At 36.9% G+C, this 26694-nt stretch overlaps 1 protein-coding gene across 7 annotated transcripts in view; it reads left to right on the top strand.

Moving 5' to 3' along the window:
• The window catches only part of CEP128 (centrosomal protein 128), a 500403-nt gene that overhangs the window by 232467 nt on the left and 241242 nt on the right, over nucleotides 1-26694 (top strand). For all 7 annotated transcript variants that reach the window (XM_057318321.1, XM_057318320.1, XM_057318322.1 and 4 more), the window contains 3 exons: nucleotides 10333-10683; nucleotides 18239-18889; nucleotides 23710-23874. In XM_057318321.1, coding sequence (XP_057174304.1) covers nucleotides 10333-10683; nucleotides 18239-18889; nucleotides 23710-23874 — 1167 coding nt within the window. The remainder of the gene's footprint in view (nucleotides 1-10332; nucleotides 10684-18238; nucleotides 18890-23709; nucleotides 23875-26694) is intronic.

Here is a 26694-nt window from a genome sequence, read left to right on the forward strand (position 1 = left end):
CATAGGAGCCTGATGTGGGGCTCGATCCCAGAACGCAGGGATCACGCCCTGAGCCGAAGGCAGACGCTTAAAGACTGAGCCACCCAGGCACCCCTTGTTTTTATGTTTAAATGATAAGATGTAGTTCATGGTACCTAGACCTCAATTTCCTCATCTTTAAAATATAGACATTGGATTACCTCTTTAATTTTTTTTAAAGATTTTATTTAGTTATTTGAGAGAGACAAAGCATGCACAAGCAGAGGGAAGGGGCAGAGGGAGACAGAGAAGCAGACTCCCACTGAGCAGGGAGCCCAAAGCAGGGCTTGATCCCAGGACCCTGGGACCATGACCTGAGCTGAAGGCAGACACTTAACTGCTTAACCAACTGAGCCACCAGGCGCCTACGTCTCAAATTTTGATGTTGTTTCTAGTTAGTAATAAACCCTTGCCATTGTTGAGTTCCTAAAATGTGCCAGTCAGTCTTCTAGATGTTTATCTAATTGATTTTGTGTAGGTCATCATTCTTCTGATATGTAGATGTTATTGAGTCCTCTTTATAAATTTAGTTGCCTTGGCTCACAGATGGTAAGCACTTCTCCTAAGGTCATAGAGTGACAGAACTGGGATTTGATCTCAAGTCTGTGACTCATGTTGTTTCCATGATATGCTACTGTTTCCCTGGGATGTTGTTTTTGAGTCATTAAAGTGTAGCTATTTTCTCATTACCCTTACAAGTCTCACACAAAGTACATAATACCGTAGATGAAAATGTTTATTTAAAATAAATATTACTCCGAGTACCTTGGCTTATTTGGGGTGAAGTTTTCATTTTTAAATATTCCCTAAGGTGCCCAATTCTTTGTATGCATTGACTATCAAATAAGAGTAGAGGAGAAATTGTGTTATATTTTAGTGATATCAGTGAACAAATAATCATTGTTGTCACCTACACAGTAGTCTACTTTTTGTGTTTTAATGGAAACTGTTTCAATGTAGGCTTAGTAATTCTTCATGAATATGAGAAACAGAAAGAAGGCAGGTAGGAAGATTCTCATATACCAGACGAAACTGGTTTCTTTATTCTGTAAATTTACTCCATTATTCTCCTACCTAGTCCAATTTTTCCACTTTTGTAATTTCAAGTTGGCCAATTTTTTTTTTATAATCCACATATATGAAATTATGATCTTAGATGTGTGAACAGTTAAAGCTAGAATTTATGGTGGATCCCATCCACACTACTTTTTAAAAATAGAATATCTCTTTTTCTATTTTCTATTTTCATTTTAGTGCCTTATTCATATGCCTTATTCAAATGAGTAGGCTGTCTGTAGTTATAATTTGAATGCAACCACTGCAGTAATTAAAAAGGGAGCCATTGGTAGCCAAAGCCAATCAATTTTAAAGGAAGAGAGTTCTTTTCTACCGTCTTCTAAATGCATTGTTATAACGTATTCTTTAATACATTCTTTTCCTTTCTGTCTATTCTTTCGCCATTTTACTACTGGGAAGAAAGGAGTTAACATAGTAGACCAGAGACCATTTCCTTAGGTCTGCTTCCAAAATAGGCCCTTGTTTGGCATCTGGGAACTTTAATGATAATCAACTAAGAAACTTTCCTTAAATGATAAGATGTAGCTCATGGTGCCTAGACCTTTTATACAAAGAATATGGTTTCTCCTGAACACCTGCTTTCCTTCTGGGAGTCTGGATTTTGGTACATACTAGGCTGACAGTAGTTGAGTGACTAGCTTCTAATTAAAACTTTGGGCACTGAGTCTCTAATGAGTTTCCCTGGTAGGCAGTACCTCACACATGTTGTCAGAATTCACTGCTGGAAGAATTGAGCACACCCTGTGTGACTACAGGGAGAGGACTCCTGGAAGCTTGGGCCCAGGTTCCACTGGACTATGCCCCATATTGTCTTCGCTTTGCTGATTTTGTCTTATATCTTTTCAGTCTAATAAATCTTAGCATAAGTATGACTATTTGCTGAATCCAGTGAATTCTTCTAGCTATCAGCAAACCTAAGACCCTCAACACAACTACTCATTAACATTTTTTTCCCACCTGAAGAAAGAGATAAAAGAGAAATGTGTAAAGTTTTAGATTGAGTTGGAGCTTTTATAAACCTTTGGTAAGGTGCTGTGAAAGGGATCAGAACATACCACCCCAAAATGTGCCACTCTGGCACATTGATTATTTTAATTATTGTGAGCTGACGGCACTTGAGAAACAGTAGGTGCAGGAAGGGTACTCTGACCTCTTTTTCTACCTAAAGGAGGTCATAGTATTTCCCATGAGGAAGGTGTACTCCCTCTACCTGGAAGATAACATTTTTTTATCATCGGAGATTGGGAGTTGATTCCAAAAGGGATCTGTACGAAGAAACCTCTGAAATAACCCTGATCTTCAATTAGTTTCCCCCATATATTTCCTTGCCACTTTCCCATAGTTTATTACCCCTTGAAGTTTATTAGATCCCTTTCCTTTTTCTTGTCATTTTTCCATAAATTCTCTCTTAAGGCTTTAGAAGCTCTTGGTCCTAACACTTCTTTGGGTCTTCATTTTTCCAACAAAGGCTCTTATTTATGTGTAAAAATATTAAATAAAATTTGTGTGCTTTTCTCCTGTTAATCTGTCTTATGTTAGTTTAAGTCTCAGGCCTGGCTACAGAACCTAAAAAGTTCCCTTTAGGAACTTAAAAGTTTTTTCTCCCATATAACTGGAAGGAATTCTTGGGGAAAAAAAGGACATTTCTATGGTTTTGGATGGTTCCTGTCTTTGACAGTACTTGTATAGTGAGAAATAAATAATAGATGAAGGGCTGCCACTGGGGCCCTATCTTTTTGTTTCTCCTCTAAGCTCTACTCTAGCCAAACTTTTCTGGTAGCCTGGGAATTCTTGTCCCCTGATCCCTGCTGGATGGCTTAATCTCAAATGTCACAAAGAAAGAACGCGTTTGTCTCCAGTTGGGTTAATAGGCTTGATTAAATGATATGAAATTTAACCACTCTGCTCTAGTGGCTGAGATAATTTCACACAATTTAACTATAACATGTTCTTTAGGATAGAAGAGGCTTCCAGGAATATATGATAGTAGTAACAGAATTGAAAATCATCCTAATGGAATAAATAAGAAAATTGCTTTTCATTTAGCATTTCATGTAGTACATAGGAAGATACTAATATTTAGTATACGTGCCTACCCTAAAAGCATTTATCCATGGATTAATGTTATGTTTGTTCACTTTGTGTCCTGTATAGATGTGTGCATATGTGAAGGATTGTTGTGAGGGTTCTGTAATATAATCTCTTGATTGATGGGGGAGAAATGTTTATAACAATTAGATTATTCTGATTGGTTATTTGAGGAAGATGGATTAAAGACAGTGTCAAAACAGTGGCTGAATAAGACCTGCCAAGGAATGCATATAGGAAGGAGTTCTGTGACAGGTTTTACCTGAAGCACAATACAGAGAGATGGTTGGGAGCAAATCAGTAGCAACAGTTTCCAGACTCAGGGCAGTTAGAGGCAGTGTTCATCCAGTTCAAATTCAAATCTACTTTCCCATCAGTAATAAGAACCACGATTATTTACAACTAGAACCACATCCTTTTCATTCATTTATACTTATATACCCAATTAATGCCATGATGTTTTCAAATATTCTTCTAAGTGAGTTATTGTGTGTAATATGTTAATATGAAAGTCTGTAATTTTTAAAATGTGAGAACAATGAAATTTATGTGCTTAAGCTCTGGGTTTACATATGTTAATCATGTGCCTATTCTTATTGTTCTGTAATTATGGAAGAATAAATAGTGCTAAACTTATTTTCCTCCTGGGTTCAAAAGCTTGCTGGAGAAATTTGAAGAATTTTGTATATTTGAGTCCGTTATAAATTTGAGACTATCTAACTGTGAACTTATTTCTGTTTGTTAGCTTTTAAACATCTATCTCTTGTTCATTTCTCTTTCCCTATAGCAGTTATTTCAGACTTTCTCATTATTTAAATATACAATTCCACTCCCATTTCTATACTGTCTCAGCAGAGAGAGCCTTTACCACCATTTGATTAGTAGGACAACCTTAATTGTTAGGAGTAGGACATCCAATAAATTCAGTTTTTTGACATGCTAAAATTAAGATTCCTATGGGATTCCCAAATGTAGGGCATCATTATCTAATTTATTATTTGAAGATCTGGAATTTAGAAAATCAGTCTGGCTTCTGAATTAGAAATCACTTATATCTTTGTCTACCTACATGCTTACTTATTGAAGATATTTTATAGATAGAATACTAGAACCTTGTACTGTTATCTGTATTTAAAAGCTAAATAATGGAAGAGACCCAGGAAAGGAGGCTATTAAAGAGCAGGAAGAAAAAGGAGAACTAGTGAAGAGAGGGGTATTATGAAAGTCAGGGCAGAAGATAGACTTAAAAATCAGAAGGGGCCATTGACAGTGTCACATGCTACAAGGAAACTAGGGTAGATTTTTAAAGAGTCCATTGTATTTGGCTATAGGTGATCTTTGGGTATCTTAATGAGAGCTATTTTAATTGTATAATAGGGGTGGAATCCAAATTCAATGATGGGGAAATGAATTAGGAATAAAACTGTGGGGTACCAGGTATAGACTGCTCTTTCCAGGAGTTTGGCTTAATAGGAAGCACAGTATAGGGTGCTGGTCAGATCACGTTAGATTGATAAAGGTTTTTGTTTGTTTCATTAAAAAAATTACTTCTGTGATTTTTTTTTAATTCAAGTGTAATTAAAACACTGTGCTACAATAGTTTCAGGCGTACAACACAATGACTCCACAATTTCACACATTTGTCAGTGCTCATCAAGATAGATGTACTGTTAATCCCCTTTATCTGTTTCCCTCATCATCCTTCTACCCCCTTCTTCTCTGACAACAGCTAGCTCATTCTCTGTGTTTAAGAGTCTGTTTTTTTCAAATAACCCAGTCAATAAATGGGCAGAAGACATGAACAGACACTTCTCCAAAGACACACAAATGGCTAACAGACACGTGAAAAAATGTTCAACATTACTAGCCATCAGGGAAATATAAACCAAAACCACAATGAGATACCACCTTACACCAGTTAGAATGGCAAAAATTAAGAAGACAGGAAACAACAAGTGTTGGCGAGGTTGTGGAGAAAGGGGAACCCTCTTACACTCTTGGTGGGAATGCAAGCTGGTACAGACACTCTGGAAAACAGTATGGAGGTTCCTCAAGACTGTTAAAAATAGAGCTACCCTACGACCTAGCAATTGCACTATTAGGTATTTACCCCAAAGATACAGATGTAGTGAAAAGAAGGGGCATGTGCACCCCAATGTTCATAGCAGCAATGTCCACAATAGCGTAACTGTGGAAGGAGCCAAGATGCCCTTCAACAGATGAATGGATAAAGAAGATGTGGCTCATATATACAATGGAATATTACTCAGCCATCAGAAAGGATGAATACATGGATGGAACTGGAGGGGATTATGCTAAGTGAAATAAGTCAAGCAGAGAAAGACAATTTTCATATGGTTTCATCCATATGTAGAACATAAGGAATAGCACAGAGGACCACAGGGGAAGGGAGGGAAAACTGAATGGGAAGAAATCAAAGAGGGAGACAAACCATGAGAGACTCTGGACTCCGGGAACGAAACTGAGGGTTACAGAAGGGAGGGAGGTGGGGGGATGGGATAACTGGGTGATGGGTATTAAGGGGGGCGGCACATGTGGTGATGAGGACTGGGTGTTATACACAACTAAGGAATTGTTGAACACTACATCAAAAACTAATGATGTACTATATGTTGGCTAATTGAACATAATAGAAAAAAGCTGTAAAAAAAAGTCTGGATTTTTTTGGTCTCTTTTTGTTTGTTCATTTGTTCTGTTTCTTAAATTCCACGTATGAGTGAAATCATATGGTATTTGTGTTTTTATGACTGACTTATTTCACTTAGCATTATACCCTCAAGGTCCATCCATGTTGTTGCAAATGGAAAGATTTTGTTCTTTTTAATGGCTGAATAATATTCCATAGTAGGTAGATACATATCTATATCTATATATCTATAAATATATCTATAGATATAGATATATATGTATGTGTGTGTGTGTATCACATCTTTATTCATCTATGAATGGACGTTTGGCTTGCTTCTGTATCTTGGCTATTGTAAATAACGCTGCAGTAAACATAGGGGTGCATGTATCATTTTGAATTAGTGTTTTCATTTTCTTTGGGTGAATGCCCAGTAGTGGAATTACTGGATCATATGATAATTCTAGGTGTAACTTTTTGAGGAACCTCCATACCATATGTCACAGTGGCTGCACCAATTTGCATTCCCTCCAACAGTGCACGGAGGTTCCTTTTTTCCCCACATCCTCACCAAGACCTTGTAATTTCTTGTGTTTTTTATTTTATTTCTGACAGGTATAAAGTGATATCTCAGTGGTTTTAATTTGCATTTCCCTGCTGATTAATGATGTTGAGCATTTTTTCATGTGTCTGTTGGCCATCTGTACGTCGTCTTTGGAAAACGGTCTGTTCAGGTTTTCTGTCCATTTTTTAATTGGATTATTGTTGAGTTGCGTAAGTTCTTCATCTACTTTGGATACTAACTCCTTATTGGATATATGATTAGCAAATATATTCTGCCACTTGGTAGGTTGACTTTTTGTTCTGTTGATGGTTTCCTTCACTGTACAAAAGCTTTCTATTTTGGTATAGGCCCAATAGTTTAATTTTGCTTTTTGTTTTCCTTGCCAAAGGAGACGTATTTAGAAAAATTGTTTCTATGGCTGATGTCAAAGAAATTACTGCCTACATTTTCTTTTAGGAATTCTATGGTTTCAGATCTCATACTTACTTAGGTCTTTAATCCATTTTGAGTTTATTTTTGCCTATCGTGTAAGAAAGTGGTCCAGTTTCATTCTTTTGCCTGTAGCTGTGCTGTTTTTCCAACATCATTTAAAGAGACTCTTTTCCTGTTGTGTATTCCTGCATCCTTTTTCATTGATTAATTGACGATAAAAATGTGGGCTTATTGCTGGACTCTATTCTATTCTGTTGATCTTTGTGCTTATTTCTGTGCCAGTATCGTATTGTTATGATTACTATAGCTTTGTAGTGTATCTTGGAATCTGGGATTGTGATACCTCTAGCTTTGTTCTTTTTCAGATTGTTTTGACTATTTGGGATCTTTTGTGGTTCCATACAAATTTTAGGATTATTTGTTCTAGTTCTGTGAAAAATGCTTTTGGTATTTTGATAGGGATTGCATGAAAACTGTAGATTGCTTTGGGTAATACGAACATTTTAACAATATTGATTCTTCCAATTCATGACCATGGAATATCTTTTTGTTTGTATCCTCTTCAATTTATTTCATTAAGAAAAAATTATTACTGTGATATATTTTTAAAAATTGGGAATAGTAAAAAAAAAAAAAAAACCCAGTAGGAAAGGAGAGGTTCAGTACAAGGAAGAGAGGACATAATTGATGTAGTGAAGCCTTTGATGGATGTGGAAGGAAATTGCAAAGATAGGCTTATTTGTCTAAGAAAGATCCCTTTTCCTCAGAGGCTAGAGAGGAGTACAGACTAGCCATTGGTAAGTTTCAGAATGGTACATTAAGGAAATTTGGGGGATGTTTTACATAATAGCTTCAATTTTATTTCTTAAGAAGGAGCTATGTTACGTACTAGAAGTGAGTGAAACGATGGGAGGTCCAAGGCAGGACATTTTGGAAGGGCCACCGTGTGGACTGGGAAGAGGCATACAGTAGAATTTCTGGACACTGAGGGATTGCCTCTCTGTGTGCCATCGCATCAACTGATACTCCTGTGTGGTTTTCCTTAGAGGATTCAGTAACCTGATATAGGAAACAGGAAATTTGTTAATTCCCCCAGAGCTGGTGGTTTTGCCACTTAAGTTCAGCTTTAAAATGGAGTTTGAAATGTGGAAAAGAGAGTGGTTAAAGTGAAAATTAAGGAAGTTTGGTCCAAGAACTTGGATTTAAAGCCAGCAAAAGAAATGTCAAGGCGTGGTCATCTTCCTGACAAAAAAGAACAGATGTATCAGAAGAAAAGGAGTGAGGGAACTGGGCAGATGGGTAGATAAAACCAAAGGCCTGAGGAGTGGGGAGAAGGGATGGGAGGAGGGATTAGTGGGGAGAAGCTAGTACGGAGACATAACCTCTTGCTTCATAGGTGGCAGTTCTGAGAAAAACCACGAAGATAGAACTATGTGAGTAGGTAACAAAGAGGCAAGGAGTTAGGGTCATCTGAGTAACTGGCCACTTAGCAAAGAGTTGAAAACATGGGTTCTGGAGCCAGACAATCTGGGTCAAAAACCCATTCCCTCATGTATTAGGTATGTGATCGTGAGCAAGTTCCAAGAATTGGTTACACATCTCTAAAATTAAGATAGTATAGTGGGACTGAGTGAGGTCATTCTTATAAAGCATTTGCTCAATCCTTTGCACAACTCAAGTGCTCCGTAAACTTTAGTAATAATAATTATTATTGGTAGCTCCTTCTCATTTAGATCTCAGCTCATATGTCATCTCCCAAAAGAGACCCACCGCAGCCACAATGTAGAATACGGGCCCCTTCAGGTAACAACTATCCATCATTTTAGCATCTGGCATTATCTGCTGTTGTAATCTAGCTGGTAGTGTGAGTATCTCCCCAATTTATATTATTTACTTTTTTGGTTTCAAAGCCAGGTCTTATTAACCACTCTTTAAGATATGTGCCTAACATGTAGGAAGGGTACCCACTCTCCGAAGTGTTTGTTGGAAAAAAAATATTGGTACCTCTCTGCTGATGAAGAAATCACGTGAATACTGCTGGTTAGTAAAGTTGATTTCTAGCTTTGTGGTAAAACTTTTAGATAAGGGCAAAAGGGTAAACCACTACCACTATGGTTTTCAGATTTCATTTTAGAATTTTCCACACAAACAAGTGCACAGTTCTCAATTTACTATTTTGTTTGGGTAGATAAAGGAGTGACTCATCTCTTCCAGGCTGCATTGAATTTAGCAAACGGAGTAAATGCAAACCTGTTGCTCTGAAAATGAAACTTGTTTTCAAGGCATTATTTTTATTTTTTTGCCATAATGTCAAATTTTTTACTTTAACCATTAAAGAAATTGTATTTAACTTTATTTGAGCCACGGTACAGAGATAATAGAATCTGGAACTGAACATTCTGCTGTGAGAGTCAGAGGAAGTTGGTAAATGTTTCCAGTCTTTGTAGGAGCCTTAGAACAATGTGGATGATATTTATTTTTTGTCCAGCTCAGGTATCATCTTAGTCCCCTGAACACGTCCTTTTTGTGTAACCTTTGTAACCGAAGTATTTGGAAAGTAAGACTCAGGAGGGGCAGCTTATGGGATACATTATTTCTGAATTTGTCACTCCCTCCTAAATCTCTACAAGAGTGGCTTAATGTTAATGATTACAATATTATTTTATTTGTATAAAATGTTTTATAAAAGCAGTGTCTTCTCATTTTTGAAGTTAAAAATAGATCTTTACCAATTCTTCTCAAATTAAAATTATGTATGAAACATGATGATTTAGTGCAATTTCCAAATGTATTGTTGACCCATTCTGGGAAACTAGATTTTAAGAGTTCAGGTTTGCTTTTCTTAATTATTATGTATTCCAAATAAATTTAAGTTTGTTTAAAAATCTGTCCTACACTGATTCTTGTAAGCTTGAACTAAGTTCAACAATTTATAACATTAGATTTAGCTGGAAATAACATATCTATAAACACTTTATTGAGAGTCTTTTAAATGGACTTTCAAGTATAGTATTATCTATACTGATGTTTCTGTTATCAATGCTCATTTTTATTAGGTATTTTTATTTTATTGTAACAAAATTTTATGTGCTACCAGAAAGTGAAATATTATGTATGACTGCTGTAATAATCTGACAGTTTTTAAAACACTGACATTTTTTTCAGTTGGACAGAGTACTAGATTCTTTACTAAAGTAATGCACATTGTTTTTCTCATCAAAAGACCTTCTATTTTAGTGACAGTCAATTGGAAAATACATATTTTCCCTTTTTGGATAATGAAGTAGTCTAAAAAGGAGAAACTATTTCTATAAAAAATTATTCCCAACTAATGTGCCTGTAAAATACGTGGAGAGGGACTCATATCTTCTAGACTGGTAAATTAATGAAATTTGGTACAGATGATTCCCATTTCAGTGACATTAGAGATTCTCGTTTGATGCGATGTTGGACATCCAATTTTGACAAGAACATGTTCCTAATATTTCTCGTGCTTTATTTCCAGAATTTAACACATCAGTTGGAGCACAAGGAAAAGGAGCAACTACAGATGTTGGATCAACTTAAGGAGATCCAGAATCACTTTGAGACTTGTGAGGCCAAACATAAGCATGCTGACCTTCAGATCTCAGAGCTGACTCACCATGCTGAGGATGCAACCAAGCAGGCCGAGCAGTACCTTCTCGAGTTCCAGCAGTCAGAGGCCCTGAGACAGGAGGCAGAGAAGAGGAGAGAAGAGCTGAAACTGAAAGCTCAGGAGTCCATCAGGCAGTGGAAGCTTAAGCATAAGAAGTTAGAGCGAGCATTGGAGAAACAGTCTGAAACTCTCGATCAACTGACAGACAAGAATAATCAGGTATAAAAACCAAATTCCTAAGGAATGATTTTTGCTGTGATCAACCATTCATTCATCCATCCTTTGAACAAACACTTGAGTGCCATGCTGTGCATGTAATCTATCATGATGTCCTTGATAGAAGAGTCTATATGTCTTGGCTATTTCAAGGTAAAAAGTAATTTAGTTTTTTATCTTTTTTAAAGTCTTTTTCATAGTTTAACATTCTGTGAGTTTTTAGAGTTGGCCTTTAAAGAGATCCATCCCTCTCCCCCAGTTTAGCTTTTAGTTCCCTAAGTTGAAATTGTTCTTTAATGTTCAAATGGAAAAAAATTACAAAGTGTTCCATAATATCACCTGACTTTTCCCCCAGGGCATGTATTTTAAAATCTCATTTTTAAGTAAATTTCAACTTAAGTATTGGTTGGAAAGGAACATTAAAAATGTAGTAGTTACTACTGGACCATTTTCTGGCACCAACTATAATGGGTTTCGTTAAATGAATGACGTTCACAGTCTCACTGACTGAACAGTATTATCAGGTCACAAGCCTCTTTAAGACTCTGCTTTTGTGCCTTTTTGATCGCAACAAAAAGCATTTCACTGATCCATGTATGCATTGCACATCATCTTTTCCCCTGTATAATCAGTTACTTTAACTGGATTTTATGCTCTTGTGTTGATTCTTAACTATATCTTTAGGTTGAATTAAACCTAGATGTTTATAAGATAATAAACGGGAAAATCAGGGTTGATTTTTATCCATGTTTAGTCTTGGTTTATCATTTCTGCTTTGTCATTTGTCACTTGTCAAGAATTCTGAACATTCCAGAAGAATAATCATTTGGATAAGTTGACTTTCTTTCAAAGGAAAACACAGTGTAGGGCAATTATGTTTATAAAATCAATTGTCAGCACTTAAGAGTGACAGATGCTTATTTCAGATGAGCTGTCATGGAAAAGATGCTTTACCATTTAGATGTGAATTTCGTGGACATATAGAGGATGGAGGAAGCGATCACCTTGCACTCACTGTGGAGTGCTTTTCAATTTAACCCATCTGACACATACTGGGTGACTAGTTGCCCTGAGGTAAAGCAGTTCTAAAGCTTTCAGACTTGAATCTGAACTGATCTGATCCCAGGAAATTGCTCTACCTTGATTATTCTGTTGTCAGTCTGGTTTGGCAACTGGTTCAATGAGCATGACTGTAGGGGAGGTAGCTAGAAAGAAGGGGGGTGGAAGGGATTGATTGATTGAAAACCATCTGGGGATTTTACTTAATTAGAGGAAATTTAGAAGGGTCCAAGTCATCAGACAGTATCCTAATCCATGGTGCAGAGTTTTCTAGATGGGGTTTTTTAGAATATTCAAAATTGTTAAACAATTATTTCCCAGAATGCTCCAGATATAATTATTTTTATCACTTAGCATTGCTAATGATAAGCAAAGAAGTAGTTTTAAAGTGATTGCCACAGTTAGGATAGTATCACAATTATCGCAGCAGGCATTGTAATTTCCACTTTAAAAGCCTTAAAAATGAATGCGGCATGTTGCAGTTAGAGCAGTGGTTAATCAAGGAAGAAAGGGTAACAGCTTTTTCATTTTACATGCAAGTGTCCGGTAAATCCATGATGTGGAAATACATTGTAAATAATTTTGGAAAAAAGCATTTATGTGTTTATATCTTACTGAATAATACCTCTAAGGAGTATTTAATTCTTAATAAAATCGCAAAGCCACCCTAAGGCATTAGGAATACAGCATACTCTTTTTTTGTTGTGTTTTTCTTTTTTGTTTTTTGGTTTTTTGGACTAATTATTTTCAAAAAGTGACTGTAGGGTATATTTGGAAGTATATATTAAAATAAAAATAATACTAAATTCCAAATAAAACACTTTATGTTTTGCGGAGTAAATTGTTTAATAAGTAGCCTTGTTGAGCCATTTTCTATGCGCAAACGATGAAGTTTTTGTGTTTTTGAATACTTCTGTATCTACTTCCATTTCTTTTTCCAGCATAATTTATTTTCTGCTTTAAGATTTGCCACTTAAAAATGTAGTAGAAGGCTAACGGGTTGTATTCTCTTAAAAATTGCTCTGATTTCCTTTTTTTCCTGTTTTTTACATTTTTGGAAATTTGTTAGATTATTAGATACATATCCTGTTACAAAACTACTTTGTTAGCGAATGACATGGAATATCAAACAAATAGCGTATCCTTGCCAGAAAAAACCAGAAAGATCAGATTTTATATTTTCCTTGAAAGAAAATGGCACGGATGTTTACATCAGGACACCGTGATATGATGTTGTTTAGGGATATGTAGATAAACATATAATGGAAGACCTAGAATTCTGTAGATACAAATAATCTAATCATTAGTTGTGCTATTTTTGTCTTTATCTTTTTTAATTTTTATTTTTTTGTCTTTATCTTTTAAAATGCTATTTGAAGTTATTGGTTCTTATACCTGTTTTGAAAATGATAAAGGAAAAAAATTTTACCTTGGATTCTGATCACAATGTATGCTTTTCTGAATATTTCCAAATTTGTAGATATATATGTTAATATGGATAATAGAAATGCTTCTTAGGTTGTTTGTTTTTCTTGCTGAGTTGGCAGAATGCCTTGTATTGAGCTTTTTGCTTGATAATATTTGACTTCAAGAATCTTAAATTGCCATCTTTTCCTTTTTTGTATTGCCTTCATGCTGAGGAAAAAAGGAGTATATGTAATATATACTGTCTTTTAAAAGCTGAATTTTTTAATTTAAAGGTTGAAAAGTACGAAGGATCAGTGCTAAAATACATTTTAAATGTGTATATGGTTCTATCGATATGCAATTTTAGAAAGGCTAAAGTACTGATACATTAGAATAATCCAGCAATCCATCAACATGTTCCCTCATATGCAGAAAAATAACTGTTTTATTTCTTTTAAAAATTTTTGTCTACCTTTTAGTTAATTCAAACAAAACAAAACAAACCAACCCCAAAACCTGTGCATACTTTGTGGTCAGGCTTTTGAGGAGTTGGCTTCTGTTCTTTTTATGGTTTTAGGCAGTATCATTCTTCTGGCTTCGCACAGCCATTTTCAATCTTCCCTTCATAATCTTCTCTTACAGCTTTTCTTCTTTGGAAGCTGGGTTTGCTGGGTTAGAACATTCTCTTCTCATTGTTCCTGACTGCTACATATTTTTCCATTATGCCTCCATATTTCTCAAGGATTTTTGTACCTGGCTCCCCCTCAGCCTGTTTCATTACATGTAATTCTTGTCATCATCTTTGGTGATTACAAAATTCAAGTCCGCAACCTTAAACATCAGCATCCTTAAACTTCACTAATTTCCCATGTTACAGTGACCTTCAAATCACGCAGCAACTAATTTCTGTGGCTAAAATTTGTCCTCATCTGTAATTTCTCTATGTTCAAATCTTTAGTTCCAAAATTTCAGTCTCTGATCTTACACATTTCTTTTATTTCCTTTTCCTTTTTTAACCATTACCATATGATTTTGATCTTTCTACATTCCTCTGGTTGACCAGTCATTTCCTGGAATCCGTTTTTTCCTGTCAGACTGGACTTTGTGAAAGGCTACTCTGATGACATGCTCACCAGCATCTTCGATTTCTTTCTTCCACCTCGTACATCTAACTGATCTTCAATCTGGAATCAACCCAGCTCTTATTTTTCCCATTTCTGCTCCTGAATAGTACCAGCAAAACTTACCTAGAAACATCGGTTGGCTTCTATAGTGGTCCTGATTATCCCCATCCATTCAAAAACTAATGTAGGACAGTTACCAAGCACATGACCCTGTTCTGAGCAATGAAGAATGAGTTATGAAGTCTGTTGGGGAAGCTTCTGGTAAACATGTACTCACTCCTGAAGAACACACATAAGAAAGATTTTTCTTCTTCTCCGGTTTTGTTGTATTTGGCTGTGATACTTGCAGTGGCCGAAGTTGGCTGTCTTGCTATGGTCCTGAGAATGAAGTCTCACACATAAGAAGGTATTGCCAAGGGGCGCCTGGGTGGCTCAGTCAGTTAAGCATCTGCCTTCAGCTCAGGTCATGATCCCAGGGTCCTGGGATTGAGTCCCTCATCGGACTCCTTGCTCAGTGAGGAGCCTTTTTCTCCCTCTGCCTGCCACTCTCCCTGTTGTGTTCTCCTTCTCTGGTAAATAAATAAATAATAAAATTAAAAAAAAAAAAAAGAAGAAGGTATTGCCAAGAGACATGCAGAGAGGTGGACCTACAGCTTTGACACCATGTCTGGAACAGTTCTGCCTGGAATGATATTAGATTACCTTGTAGCTTAAGTCAACTTGCAATGGAGTTGTCTCTTACACTCAGCAGAAGATATCCAAGCTGATATGAAACATCAGTTCTCGGAGTAAAGAGCTTTAAGTAAAAGAGCCTAAAATGTAGGGATTGACTGAGTGGAGAAATGAAGTGGGGACAGGAGGATCATACCTTTCTAAAGGGAAAGTTGGCAAGCTGTGCTGTAGTAGTTAGTTGAACCATCAGAAACCCTCCCATGGGTCAGTGATGCTGTGCCTCAGAGTTGGGTATTAAGTGACTGGTATGAAAACTTTAGGATGTTGGCCTGCACTGTGATCTTACTGCAGCCTTCAGAAAAGTTCTACAAGAGAAAGACAAGTATAGGTTGAAACCTGCCTAAAGCAGAGAAAAATAAATAATAAAAGCAGAGAGCAAGATTTTTGGAGGGTAGAGAGACTGAAAATCTGCAGTCTTATAATCCAAATATACGAATAATTTAGAGTTTTTCAGTGTTGGAATAGCCAAATGATCTATCCATGCTGAAGTTAGTCCAAGTAAGAGAGGGAAGTAGGAAACTTAGCTGAAAAAAAAAAAAAAATGAGGTGAAGAACAAGCCTGATTTCTCAGGCCCCTTTCAAGTGCTTCTGCTTAAGCATTCCTGGCCAGACAAAGGGGATCCAAATCTATTGTTTTGAGTTCCCTCAAGATAAAGCCTCTTCAACTGAGGGCCCCTGGGAATGTCCAGGATATTGAGGTGGCAGTTAAGACACTGTCATTTTCAGACTCAGAGACAATGTCTAGACAATCTTGGGCTGTGACTACTCGCCAAGCAATTAAACAAAAAGCAAATAGAACTTACTTAGTTTTTAGTATCTATATTGCCAAAGAAATTGCAAACTTGACTAACATAGTCTGTGACTGTCCACTCTAAGGCTGACACCTTTGTCATGAATTGATGTGATGCTTGGAATACTGAAATTGAGGGCAAAACCTGGAAAATTGTAAAGTAGCAGTGCCTGATTTTTGAAGGACTCTTCTTGAAGTGCTCCATCTCTGGTGTTCCTGTTGTGTAAGAAAAATAAATACCTTTACTGTTAAAACCAACGTTAGGAAGATAATACAGTATTTTGCGATCGAAGATGTTTTACCTGCTAGAGCTTCATATTGAAAATATCATCCTTATCTTCAGGGCTGCATGGAAGTCTGTTAACTCCTGGCCAGAGGCCTGTGTTATCTGTTCCAAACATTAATCACTGTCCTGAAGCCACCTCTCCTCGTTCTCAGGCTCCTCTCGCATTATTCTTATAGCCAAGACTCGATTCTCTCAGTTTCTGTCTTCTCTAGTATGGTAAGTAGGGTGATCACCCAGAGATGACTCACCCTAATTCCTGGAGCCTGTGAACGTGATGAGAGATCACTCTCATGCTTATGTTTTATGGTAGAGTTGACCTTTAGACAAAGAAATTATCTTGGTGGGCCTAATCTGATCACAGGAGTCCTTAAAAGCATAGAAATTTTTCTGGCTGTTGAGAGAAGAGGAGGTCGGAGGTTTCAAACACGGGAAAGATTATTGTGGTGTTACTGGCTTCAGATTCTGAGGGGTCCATGAGCCAAGGAGTGTGGGTGGCCTTAGAAACTCAGAGCAACCCCTGGCCCAAAGCTAGCAAGGAAATAGGGACCAGAGTGTTAAGTGCATGGAACTAAATCGTGTCAACAACATGGATGAACTTGGAAGTGGATTTTCCCCCAAAGCCTCCAAGTAAGAGCCCAGGCCAGCTGATACCTTGACTTTAGCCTTAGGAAACCCTGGGCACAGTACCTCTCCTGGACTTGGGATCTGTGGAAACAGGGAGATAATAAATGATATTGTTTTAAGCCATTACATTTGTGGGGATTTGTTACACTGCAATAGAAAAATAATACATCTATCCTTAGACTTAGCTATATTGCTAGCCCTTTTTCCTGCCTTTCAAAGTAAACTCTTTCCTCTGTGGTCCTGAGTCTTTCCAGTTCAGGGGCATTGCTTTCTCAGTTATACCTGCTCTTCAAAGATCTGATTACTGTCTTACAGGAATACCTCCCTGCGATTCTGGCTTCTCCTTTGACTTGAATCCTCTGCCCATTTTTTTTTTTTATTCCTCTTTCCCACTAGTCTTTAACACAATCCTGTGATATAGGTGCTATTATCTTTATAAAGATAAATAATTCCTTGAGGCCCTAGGATGACTTATGACTGGATTGAGAATCACATTCAGTTTTCTGTGGTCAGAGCTCAACTGCTTAACCACCTCCTTTTATTATTTCTCATGCTGGCTTCATGCTGTTTTTCCCTGCTAAAACTGACAGGGTTTTCAGGAAACTGTTTCTTTGGAGTGATTGACTCATTGTAGTGTATCTTGAATTGTTTCATACTAAAGTATAAAATATAAAGTGTAAAAACTGCCTTGTAAGTATTTGCATTTTTACTCACTATTTCTAATTCTGAAATGAGAATCTTAATTTTCTTTTTTCGGGTTCAAGCCATGGCAGGCTACCATAAGCGGAGATGGAGATTGTTCTTGGTGCCAGTGTTGTGATTCTAGCTTCCTTACCTGCTGGCTTTTTCATTGCACTGGGAGGTGATGAGGATGAGAAGGGTAGTTCTTGGCCTCCCTCAGTGTCAGCCTTCACCCTGCAGAGGCTGGCAGAGGGTGATGGACATCTGGTCCCTTGACTTTTCTCTTATGTCCCTTCCCCAGCTATCCTAATCTTAATCTTATTTCCTTTTTGGGGCTTCAAGAGTCCCAGTTACAAACTGGTGTATTTCCTGTCCCTACTGACTTTATTTATTAATAATGATTGATTGTACCACATAACCTTTCTTAGATTGTATCTGCATGCTTCCCTGTATTGTCTTCCTTATCTATTTTGAAGTTTCTCCTTTTTAAAAGTATGTAATTGAAATGCATAGAACTGTTATTTTAAGTAACATTATATTATTTCAACCTCTGGTAAATTATAATAGGAATCTTTTTCTCCATTCTTTTGCTAAATTTTATCCTACATTTAAATAATTATTTATAATCAAGGATTGATATGTGTTGGTGATCAAAATCTGCAACGTATTATTTCAGTGTGTGCTACTTCAGGGTAATTGTATTTTTCTTTTTCTAGCCTGAAAACTATTTTTCATTAAAAAATGGAAAAAATACAAAATACTATTTTATGGATTTTTTCCTCCTTGTGTATTAAACTTTATTTTCTGACAGTCTCTCTGATGGATTTTACAGTGATTTTTTTTTTAACCTGATAGATTCTAAAAGAAAAGGATGAATTGAAAAGCCAGCTTTATACAGCATTACAACAAATAGAGAATCTTCGAAAGGAATTGAACGATGTCTTAACCAAGCGAGCCCTTCAAGAAGAGGAGCTTCACTGTAAGGAGCAGAAACTAAGTGACGTTAAGGCTCATCAAGTTGACCTTGAACTAGAAGTCAAGGATTCCCTGGACACTATCCAAAGGCTAGAAAGTGAATTGAAGCATCAGAGTAAGATTCAAAGCCAGATGAAAGTCGAGAAAGCTCACCTGGAAGAAGAAATCACAGAGCTAAAAAATAGCCAGGCCAGGGACAAAGCCCAACTTCTCGAGATGCAAGAGGCCGTCAAGAACTTGAGTGCCATCCGGGCAGATCTTGCTAATAAATTGGCCGAGGAACAGAGAGCCAGGAAAGAGGTGCTTAAGAACCTTGCTGACCTCAAGACACAGGCAAAATCCAGAGATGAAGAAACAGCTACGATCATTACACAGTTAAAGCTAGAACGAGACGTTCACCAGAGGGAGCTGGAAGATCTCACATCGTCATTGCAGAGTGTGAAAACGAAACATGAGCAGAACATCCAGGAGCTGATGAAGCACTTTAAGAAAGAAAAGAGTGAGGCTGAGAATCATATTAGGACACTGAAGGTACCTGCGCTGAATTATCCTGATGATACTGAAGGAATTTTTCTGGTGGCTTATGAAGTTAATAAGGCGTAAACTTCTAGAGATCATTCTGTATTCCTAAGCACTGAAGGGAAGATAAAACTAACAGTAAAGAGGCTTATTCATGCCTGTTCGGCCAGGTTGAAATGAGTTATAGCAGCCACCTGGGAGCACCTATTTCAGAGCACTGAAGCCCTTTAAAAAGAACGTTTAGCTATTTTGGGAGTTCAGGAAAGGCAGAGGTGGCAGTAAGTTGTGGATCTGAAACGTGCCCTCATTCAACATTTGTGACCTCCTAAAATGTAAAAGGCAAAGACTTGTCAAGGCCATAGAAGTTATAACCACAGTCCTTATTAGTATGGTAACTAAAGTGAATCAGCTTACGAGCTGTGTAAACCCAAGGCTTTGAGATTTACCCTTTCTTTTCCAAATCATAGTTGGCCTGGGTAAATGAGTAATTGAGATCTTGCATTTGGGGAAATGTTCTAGGGTCTACTGGTATTAGCATTATCCCCATGCAGGGGAATTATTTTATAACATGTTTGTCAGGAGTGTGATAAGTCTGTCCCTCCTTCCTGCTTTAGTTTTCTTCCATAGTACTTATCATCATATGATATAGATTCCATAGTACTTGTTTTTTAGTCTCCCTTTATTAGAATGAAAACTCCATGAGGACTGGGATTTGAATCTGTTGTGTTTATAGCTGTATCTCCAGTGCCTAGAACAGTTCCTGGAACACTGTAGATATCCGTTGAATAGGTGAATAAATAGATAAGTGTTCAAAGTTTAATTATAATTTTTTTTCAAAATTCCTTGAAATACAACTACCATAAAAATGCTTATGATGAAAGATGAAATTATAATGAAATAGCTGACATTGGTAGAATGCTTTCAGCTATTTTTTGAATTCTCCCCAGTTCCATATAGCCTACTGGCAATAGTGGCTTTGGGGTTACTAATTGGGGGTGGGCAGAGCAGAATGGAGATTGGGGGAATGGGTAGGAGGCCCTTACTATATTTCATTCAACCTAAGACACCATCAGTTATAAGGCTCATCATTATGTGCTACTAAGAAAAAAAAATACTTCCTTCTGAAAACATAACATACTGTCAACTTCAAGACAACATCCCAAGACAGAGATGGTAAAATGTGGGAAAATTTGTCTTCATATTGATGAAATATGGCATAATAGTCTGTCAGAGTTGATGAGGACATAAACAAAAGTAGAACCAGAGATATGGAGAAGAGCTAATCTTGAAAGTAAAATATATGTCATATGTTGATTGATTGTGACAATAACAGTAATACTAGCAGACATTTTTTTCCAGCACTAGTTCATGCCAGTCTTACTATCAGAACTTTACATGTGTTAACCATTTAATCCTCACATGATCCCTGCAGATTGTATGGTATTTTTTCTCTAATGAGGAAATTGAGGCGTGGAAAGTTAACTGTCCAAGGTCTTAGAGCTGGAAAGTAGCGGAGACAGGGTTTGAACCTAGGTAGTCAAGTGCCTGCTGTGTTTTTAACTGCACTTCTGTAGTTGAAAAGGTTTAGAATCAAGGATGACTAGGCACAGACATGGGTGACTAGGTGACTAATGAGGGCGTTTGTCAAGGGAGATAATGCAGACAGAAGAACAGATTTGGAGAGAAGAGTGGTAATTCCAGTTTTTGGGTTTTTTTTGGTTGTTTTTGGGGTTTTTTGTTTGTTTTTAGCGTGTCGAATTAGGTGGAAAGGAACAGAAGCTTAAGCATGAAAGTCTAGGCGGAGCAATTTTTAGTACATAATGGGTTAGACATTGAGGAGGAAAGTAAGATTAAATTTGAATATTTGGGATCCAGTGACCCATTGGTGGTAGTTGAAGTCATGGGATTTTAATGAGATCATGTAGGGAGAAAGAAGAGGCTGAAACTCTAGAACAGCGATGTTTAAGGGAAGTACTGAGAAAGAGGTTCTAGCAGATAAGAATAAAGGACCCATGAGAGACAGAAGGGAACAGGAAAAGAATGGTGTCTTGGAAACCTAGGCAAGTCAAGAGTGTCAAATGTGGCAGACAGATTAAAAGAAGAACTAAAATCGTGTTCATTCCATTTGTCAGAGATGGCTAGGGAAGGTCCGTGAGGAAATGTGAGGGGTTGGATCAGAACAGAGTGGATAATATTCAACAGGAGACGGGGCGGTTTCCCCCATCCTTTTTTAGGAAATGCTTTGTATTCATGTGTAGTGAAATGACAGAAAAGCTTTGAGAAATTACCTGTATGTAAAGAATATATAACTTAAAAGTACTAGATATTTTGAAAATTTTAGGCTTTTTTTTTTTTTTTAATTTGGAAGACAGAAATAGGGGAGGGGTGTTTCAACCACTCTTTAATGTGGTACAAAAGCATCGTAAGAACTTAAAAGGAGAACCAGAGATTGTGAGTACTTTCACTGTAAACTGAATGAGTTGCCCATAAGGAACAATCCCTACCTCATGCTATTTCACTAACATAATCCTATACTTTTTACTTATTTATGTTAATTAAAAGGAGTTGATAATAATGGTCATCACAGATGACTTAGTATACTGAATTTTGTACAAGAGGACTTTGGACAAGTAGCTCTATAAATGTTCTATTTCTTTGTCTTTTGGCTTCACCTTTATTACTTTTTCTGGGTCTAATAAATGCTGATATGTTACCCATATTTTTTCTCTATACGAATTATATGTGCTCCCCATCTAGAACTACTCTTCTTATGCCTATATCTAAATTTAAATATAAAATATTTTAATTAAATATTCTACGTACTATTAATATTTGAAAGATATTGGGTTATCACCTCATTATGATTTCAACAGAAATCATTGGGAAGAGGTTTTTTTCTTTTTTTTCTTTTTTTTTAATCAAAAGACCAAGGATTTGAGTTCTGTACTTTTGCTACTTGCTGGCTATATGATCTTTGTCAAGTTACTTAACCTTTTTTCACCTCATCGATAACATGGACTAGTAATGTCTTTATCACAGGGTTTTTGCTAGTACAGCATCACTTTGTAAAGTTAGAGTGAAATGTAAATGTACTAAGAAAACCACAAGAAGTAAGTTCTTAGTCAGATTTAGGCATTGGCCTGCAGGTAAATGTTTTAAAATAGGCTCTCCGGAAGGGTAAAGGGGGAAACCCTGATTCGTAGCATTTGCCCAGTTCAGTATTGTATCTAGATCCCATTTGATTTCAGGCTATCAAAGAAGACAGCATCAGAGAGGGACAGTGTTGGGAAGAGAGGAGCACAGCTGGTTCTTAAGGCTCCCTGAGCCAACTCCAGTTCGCCCCTGGCCTTAGGGGCAATGAACCTTCTGTACCCAAGAGTTTCATTAGCCATAAAGAAAAGGCAAAGCATTCTATTGAAACTTAAAATCATAATTGAGCAATTTTCCTGAGGAGAGACTTTATTTTGTAATTTTGTTTTTGGGTTGTGAAAACAGGATTCCTCATTAAAAATCAATTCCTTTGTTAATTTAAAATGGCATCCAGTCTTAGGTGAATTTTGTGAGGTGAATATAATACAGATTTTTGTCTAAAGCTGACAAAACTTCCTCTCAGGAAATTGATTCCAGTGATTGAATTCCTACATACCTGATTACACACATACAATGCACTTGTAAAAAGAAAAGAAACATATATTTTAGAAATTAAAACATGCCTTTTAAACAGATCATAGGTAGTTGCTTACAAGCTGTTAGTAACTGGTAGGTGTGACCAGTTAACACTGCCAAGTTGTACCCAGCGGCTTTTTACAAATGATTAACGTACCTTCCTAAAGGCAGTGTGGCGGAGTAGTTGAAAGCCTGGACGTTAGAATTCCTGGGTTCAAATCCTAGCTCTGAAGTTACTCATTACATATCCTGGGGCAAGTTTTAGTGTCTCTGGGATTCAGCCTCAAAAAAGAAGGAAGCAGTAGTAGTACCTCTCTGGTTGGGTTGTTGTGAGGACACAATGAGGAAGAACTATACAAAGAGGTCTGAGAGCAGTGCCTGACATATAGTAAGTGTTTGCACCGTTGTTATTTTAAAAATTTTAAAATTCACATACCTGGCAAATCTTTACTGAATCCTGTACACAGAATAGATTATTCCTAATTTTTTCTTAAAGTTGATTCAGGTTATATTTTTTAAAAAAAGAAAAAAAAACCAGGTACTTTATTACACTGTTGGTACAGAAATAATAATCACTGGTAAACTCCTTTTTGAGTTCAGTTACTTGTAGTTTCTTGGATGCTACAATTCATAATCCTTTCAGCCTTACTGGGTGGGATCAGTGATTTTGTTGTACTGAAAGTACACAGTTTCATAAAACCCAGGAGAGAGGTTGAACAGGAATGTCGTAAAGCTCCTTTTATAGAGGAGGAAACTGATCAGTCAGTACTGGGTCATAGTATTTCCCTTTTGGGACACATCTCTCACAACCCCTTTCCTTCTCAGCAGAGTTGGGGTGCCCACTTTGGGTTGGCACAGTATTTGCTTCTGTCTTCGTTAAGCACTTCTCATTCGTTGTTGTAGAATCAGTAGCTGCATCTAGCAATTTACTGTTCATATTTGCTATCTCAGCACCTAGTACATCCTTTCACTGAGTAAGTGCTCAGTGAGCACTAAGGAGTGATTGAATAAATGCAAGGAGGATTTCCTTTCCTTTGTGTGTATGTTATGTACAGATGCTTAGAGCAAAATCTTGAAGTTTTTGCCCACTGATAAAATATGTAGCTTGTTTGGTGTACAATTTGGCTGTGGCCAGTGGACTTTTTCTTTTCTCCTCTTTTTCTCAGGCAGAAAGCATAGAAGATAAGAATACAGCTAAAGTCCATCGTTGTCAGCTAGAGAAGGTGAAATCACAGTGTGACAGGCTGACAGAGGAATTAACCCAGAATGAAAATGAGAACAGAAAACTGAAGCTCAAATATCAGGCTTTGAAGGACCAGCTAGAAGAAAAGGTAAAAATATGAATGAATTCAAATTTTAAAGACTTATTCAGATTTCTTCCAGTATTTCTTCTAGAATATATTTTATGCAATGTTTTTTAGAGAGAGAGTGCACACCCACAAATGGGGGTGGGGAGGGGCAGAGGAAGAGGAAGAGAGAGAAAGAGAATCTGAAGCAGCCTCCATGCTCATGATCATGGAGCCCGATGTGGGGCTTGATCTCGGGACTCTGAGACCATGACCTGAGCCGAAATCAAGAATTAGTTGCTTGATCAACTGAGCCACCCAGGTGCCCCTATTTTGTGTATTAATAAATACTAATTGTAGTCTTTCATAGGAAAGTTATATTGGTGCCACACAAAAAATGATAGTTTATTAGAATGCTGGATTTTTGTTCTTTCAACCAACTATTAACCTTCTACTACATATGATTTTTAAATTTCTTCTGGATCTTAAAATAGGAATTCAGAGGCAAGGTAGCAAAGAAAGGAATTCTGGTTAATTGAGGACCTGCCGTATGTGAGGTATTTATGCCAGCTGATTTATATATGTGTGCTCATTCAGTTCTCACAATTCTTTGGGTTAGATTTATTGATCCCTTTTAACCTATGAGGAAACTGAGGCTCACAACAAATACTGTAATAGTTAAGTGCTCTCTATGTGCAAGGCACTTTTAATGCTTATAGTAATTTTATGAAATCGATACTATTATGCTCATTTTTGCAGTTGCAGAGACTGAAGCTTAAGAAGGTTGGTAAACTTGGAACATTCCTAGTAGGCTTACTGCTTTCCTTTCAGTAGATGTGTGAATTTATTTGGAGTATCTGCTATATATCAGGCATTGGGTAGAATACCAGGGACTTTGAGAGAGTCACTACTTTTGTGGCAAAAGTCAACTAGGAATAGAAGACAGAATATTTTTCTTCCGCTAACTTCCTTTTTGGAAGATTATAAAAGGAAGACTATAAAAAGGATTTATAGTTTAGTATGATAAAAGTCAAATGTAAAGATGATCATTGAAGTACTTAATGTTAGTAGGATAAGACAAGATAGACAGGGTCAAATGAGTCCTGTATTTGACAAGGTTACGTGTATGAGGAAGGTGCCACCACTGGGTGGGGTATCATAAAATGCTTCACACACCTGTAGGATAAAACTTCCTTAACTGCTTTACTGATCTTTTCCTCTTTATGTTTTCTGAAAAATTCACTATATTTTATAGGTATATTTTTTTACCTTTCTAGTAATTGTCAAAATCAAGGAAATAAGATATAAGTTTGGTGTTTTTGATTAAACGTGCTAAATTACATTGCTAAATATAGGCCTACAATCTTGACAACTGCTGCAATTTAGTTCTCATGTCATGCTTTGTTTTGAGTGTGTCCCGTATTCACACATATTTACTGTATCTGTTGCCAGGGTGTAGTTGCTGTGGAGATAATGCTAAATTTTCCAGCTTTTCCATAATTAAAATTCTAGCCAGAAGAGTGTATTAACGTGTTTTATACTTACGTATTTGCATTTAAAAAATAGTGGTGAAAATTTCTTATGTTGGGATGTCAGTTTACCTTGTTCTGCTTAAAATAAATGTTTCTTCACTGATTCTATTTGTGATGTTCTAGATATATACGTGCTATCACACGTTCGTATAAGTGGAGCGTTCACCTTATGACAGAGCTTCAGGAGTTAATGATTGTATTCCATGGCTATGTATTGAGCATCCAGTATGTGTCAGGCCTTGTGCTGGGTGCGGAGGATTGGGTATAGATAAGACACGGGTCTGCAACTGAATGTTCCTAGCCAGATCATGAAAAACAAAATCGCTTTCAGCTGTTAAAACTGTATAGTCGAGTCTTGACAATGTGTGCTAATGCAGAGAAAAGATGTCTCTGGAATCTAAACTGATAAATAATCTTAAAGATATAATAATCTTAAACGCACAAACATAAGTATATGTAGCTTATATGCTTGCTTTTCTCTAAGATCTATTTTTTGTGTACGTGATTATTATGTACTTTGGATTCACTTAGCTGTTCATGTTGATCTGTGCCTTAGTATATGGTTACCTATGAATCAAAATTTTGTTGGGTCCCACCGTCTCTAGATAGGGCTCTTCTCTCTGAGAGGTGGCATAACATTAGTGGCTATGGGCAGAACGTTGAGTGTAAATCATTTTCTGGCTGTATTATGGTTTTAAGCCAATTGCTTAAAACTCAAAGCCTCAGTTTTATCATCTTAAAAAAGGTATGATGATACCTCTATTATAGAATTAAATGTGAAAAAATACATAAAGTGCCTGGCGGAGTAACCGATATCTAATAAGCTATCAATTAGTAAATGCCATTATTTTGTTATTGTTGTGTTTCCAAATAAATGCTGATTAGTGGTTCAGCCAAGCAATCAACCAATCAGCAAGTATTGATTGACTGCCTCTGGTCCGTCTAATAATGTTAGGTAGTGAAGGGCCAGGGAACTGGAAGTAAGAATTATTGCAGAACTATGCAAATTGGAAGTTTAGAACCAGACTGTGTTGAATCACATGAGACAGATGGCCCACAAAGGAGGATCCCTTGTGAAAAGAGCTGGCAGTTCTATTAGCAAGTGATATTGAAAGCATGTGTGTTAAGCAAACCAAACAAGTGGGCAGTTTTATAATTATGTTTTCTATTTGAGGACAGGAGCCAAATCTTGATTGTTTTTGCATCTCCAAGATCAGGCACAGAGCCAGATACACAGTAGGTAATTTGTAAGTAAATTCTGGAGAAAGAGGTGTGTGTGTGCGTGTGTATACATACATACATGCTTGCACATATGTGTAATATGTAGATAAAA

Source organism: Ursus arctos, unplaced genomic scaffold (assembly GCF_023065955.2).
Source record: "Ursus arctos isolate Adak ecotype North America unplaced genomic scaffold, UrsArc2.0 scaffold_25, whole genome shotgun sequence".
NCBI classification, from domain to species: domain Eukaryota; kingdom Metazoa; phylum Chordata; class Mammalia; order Carnivora; family Ursidae; genus Ursus; species Ursus arctos.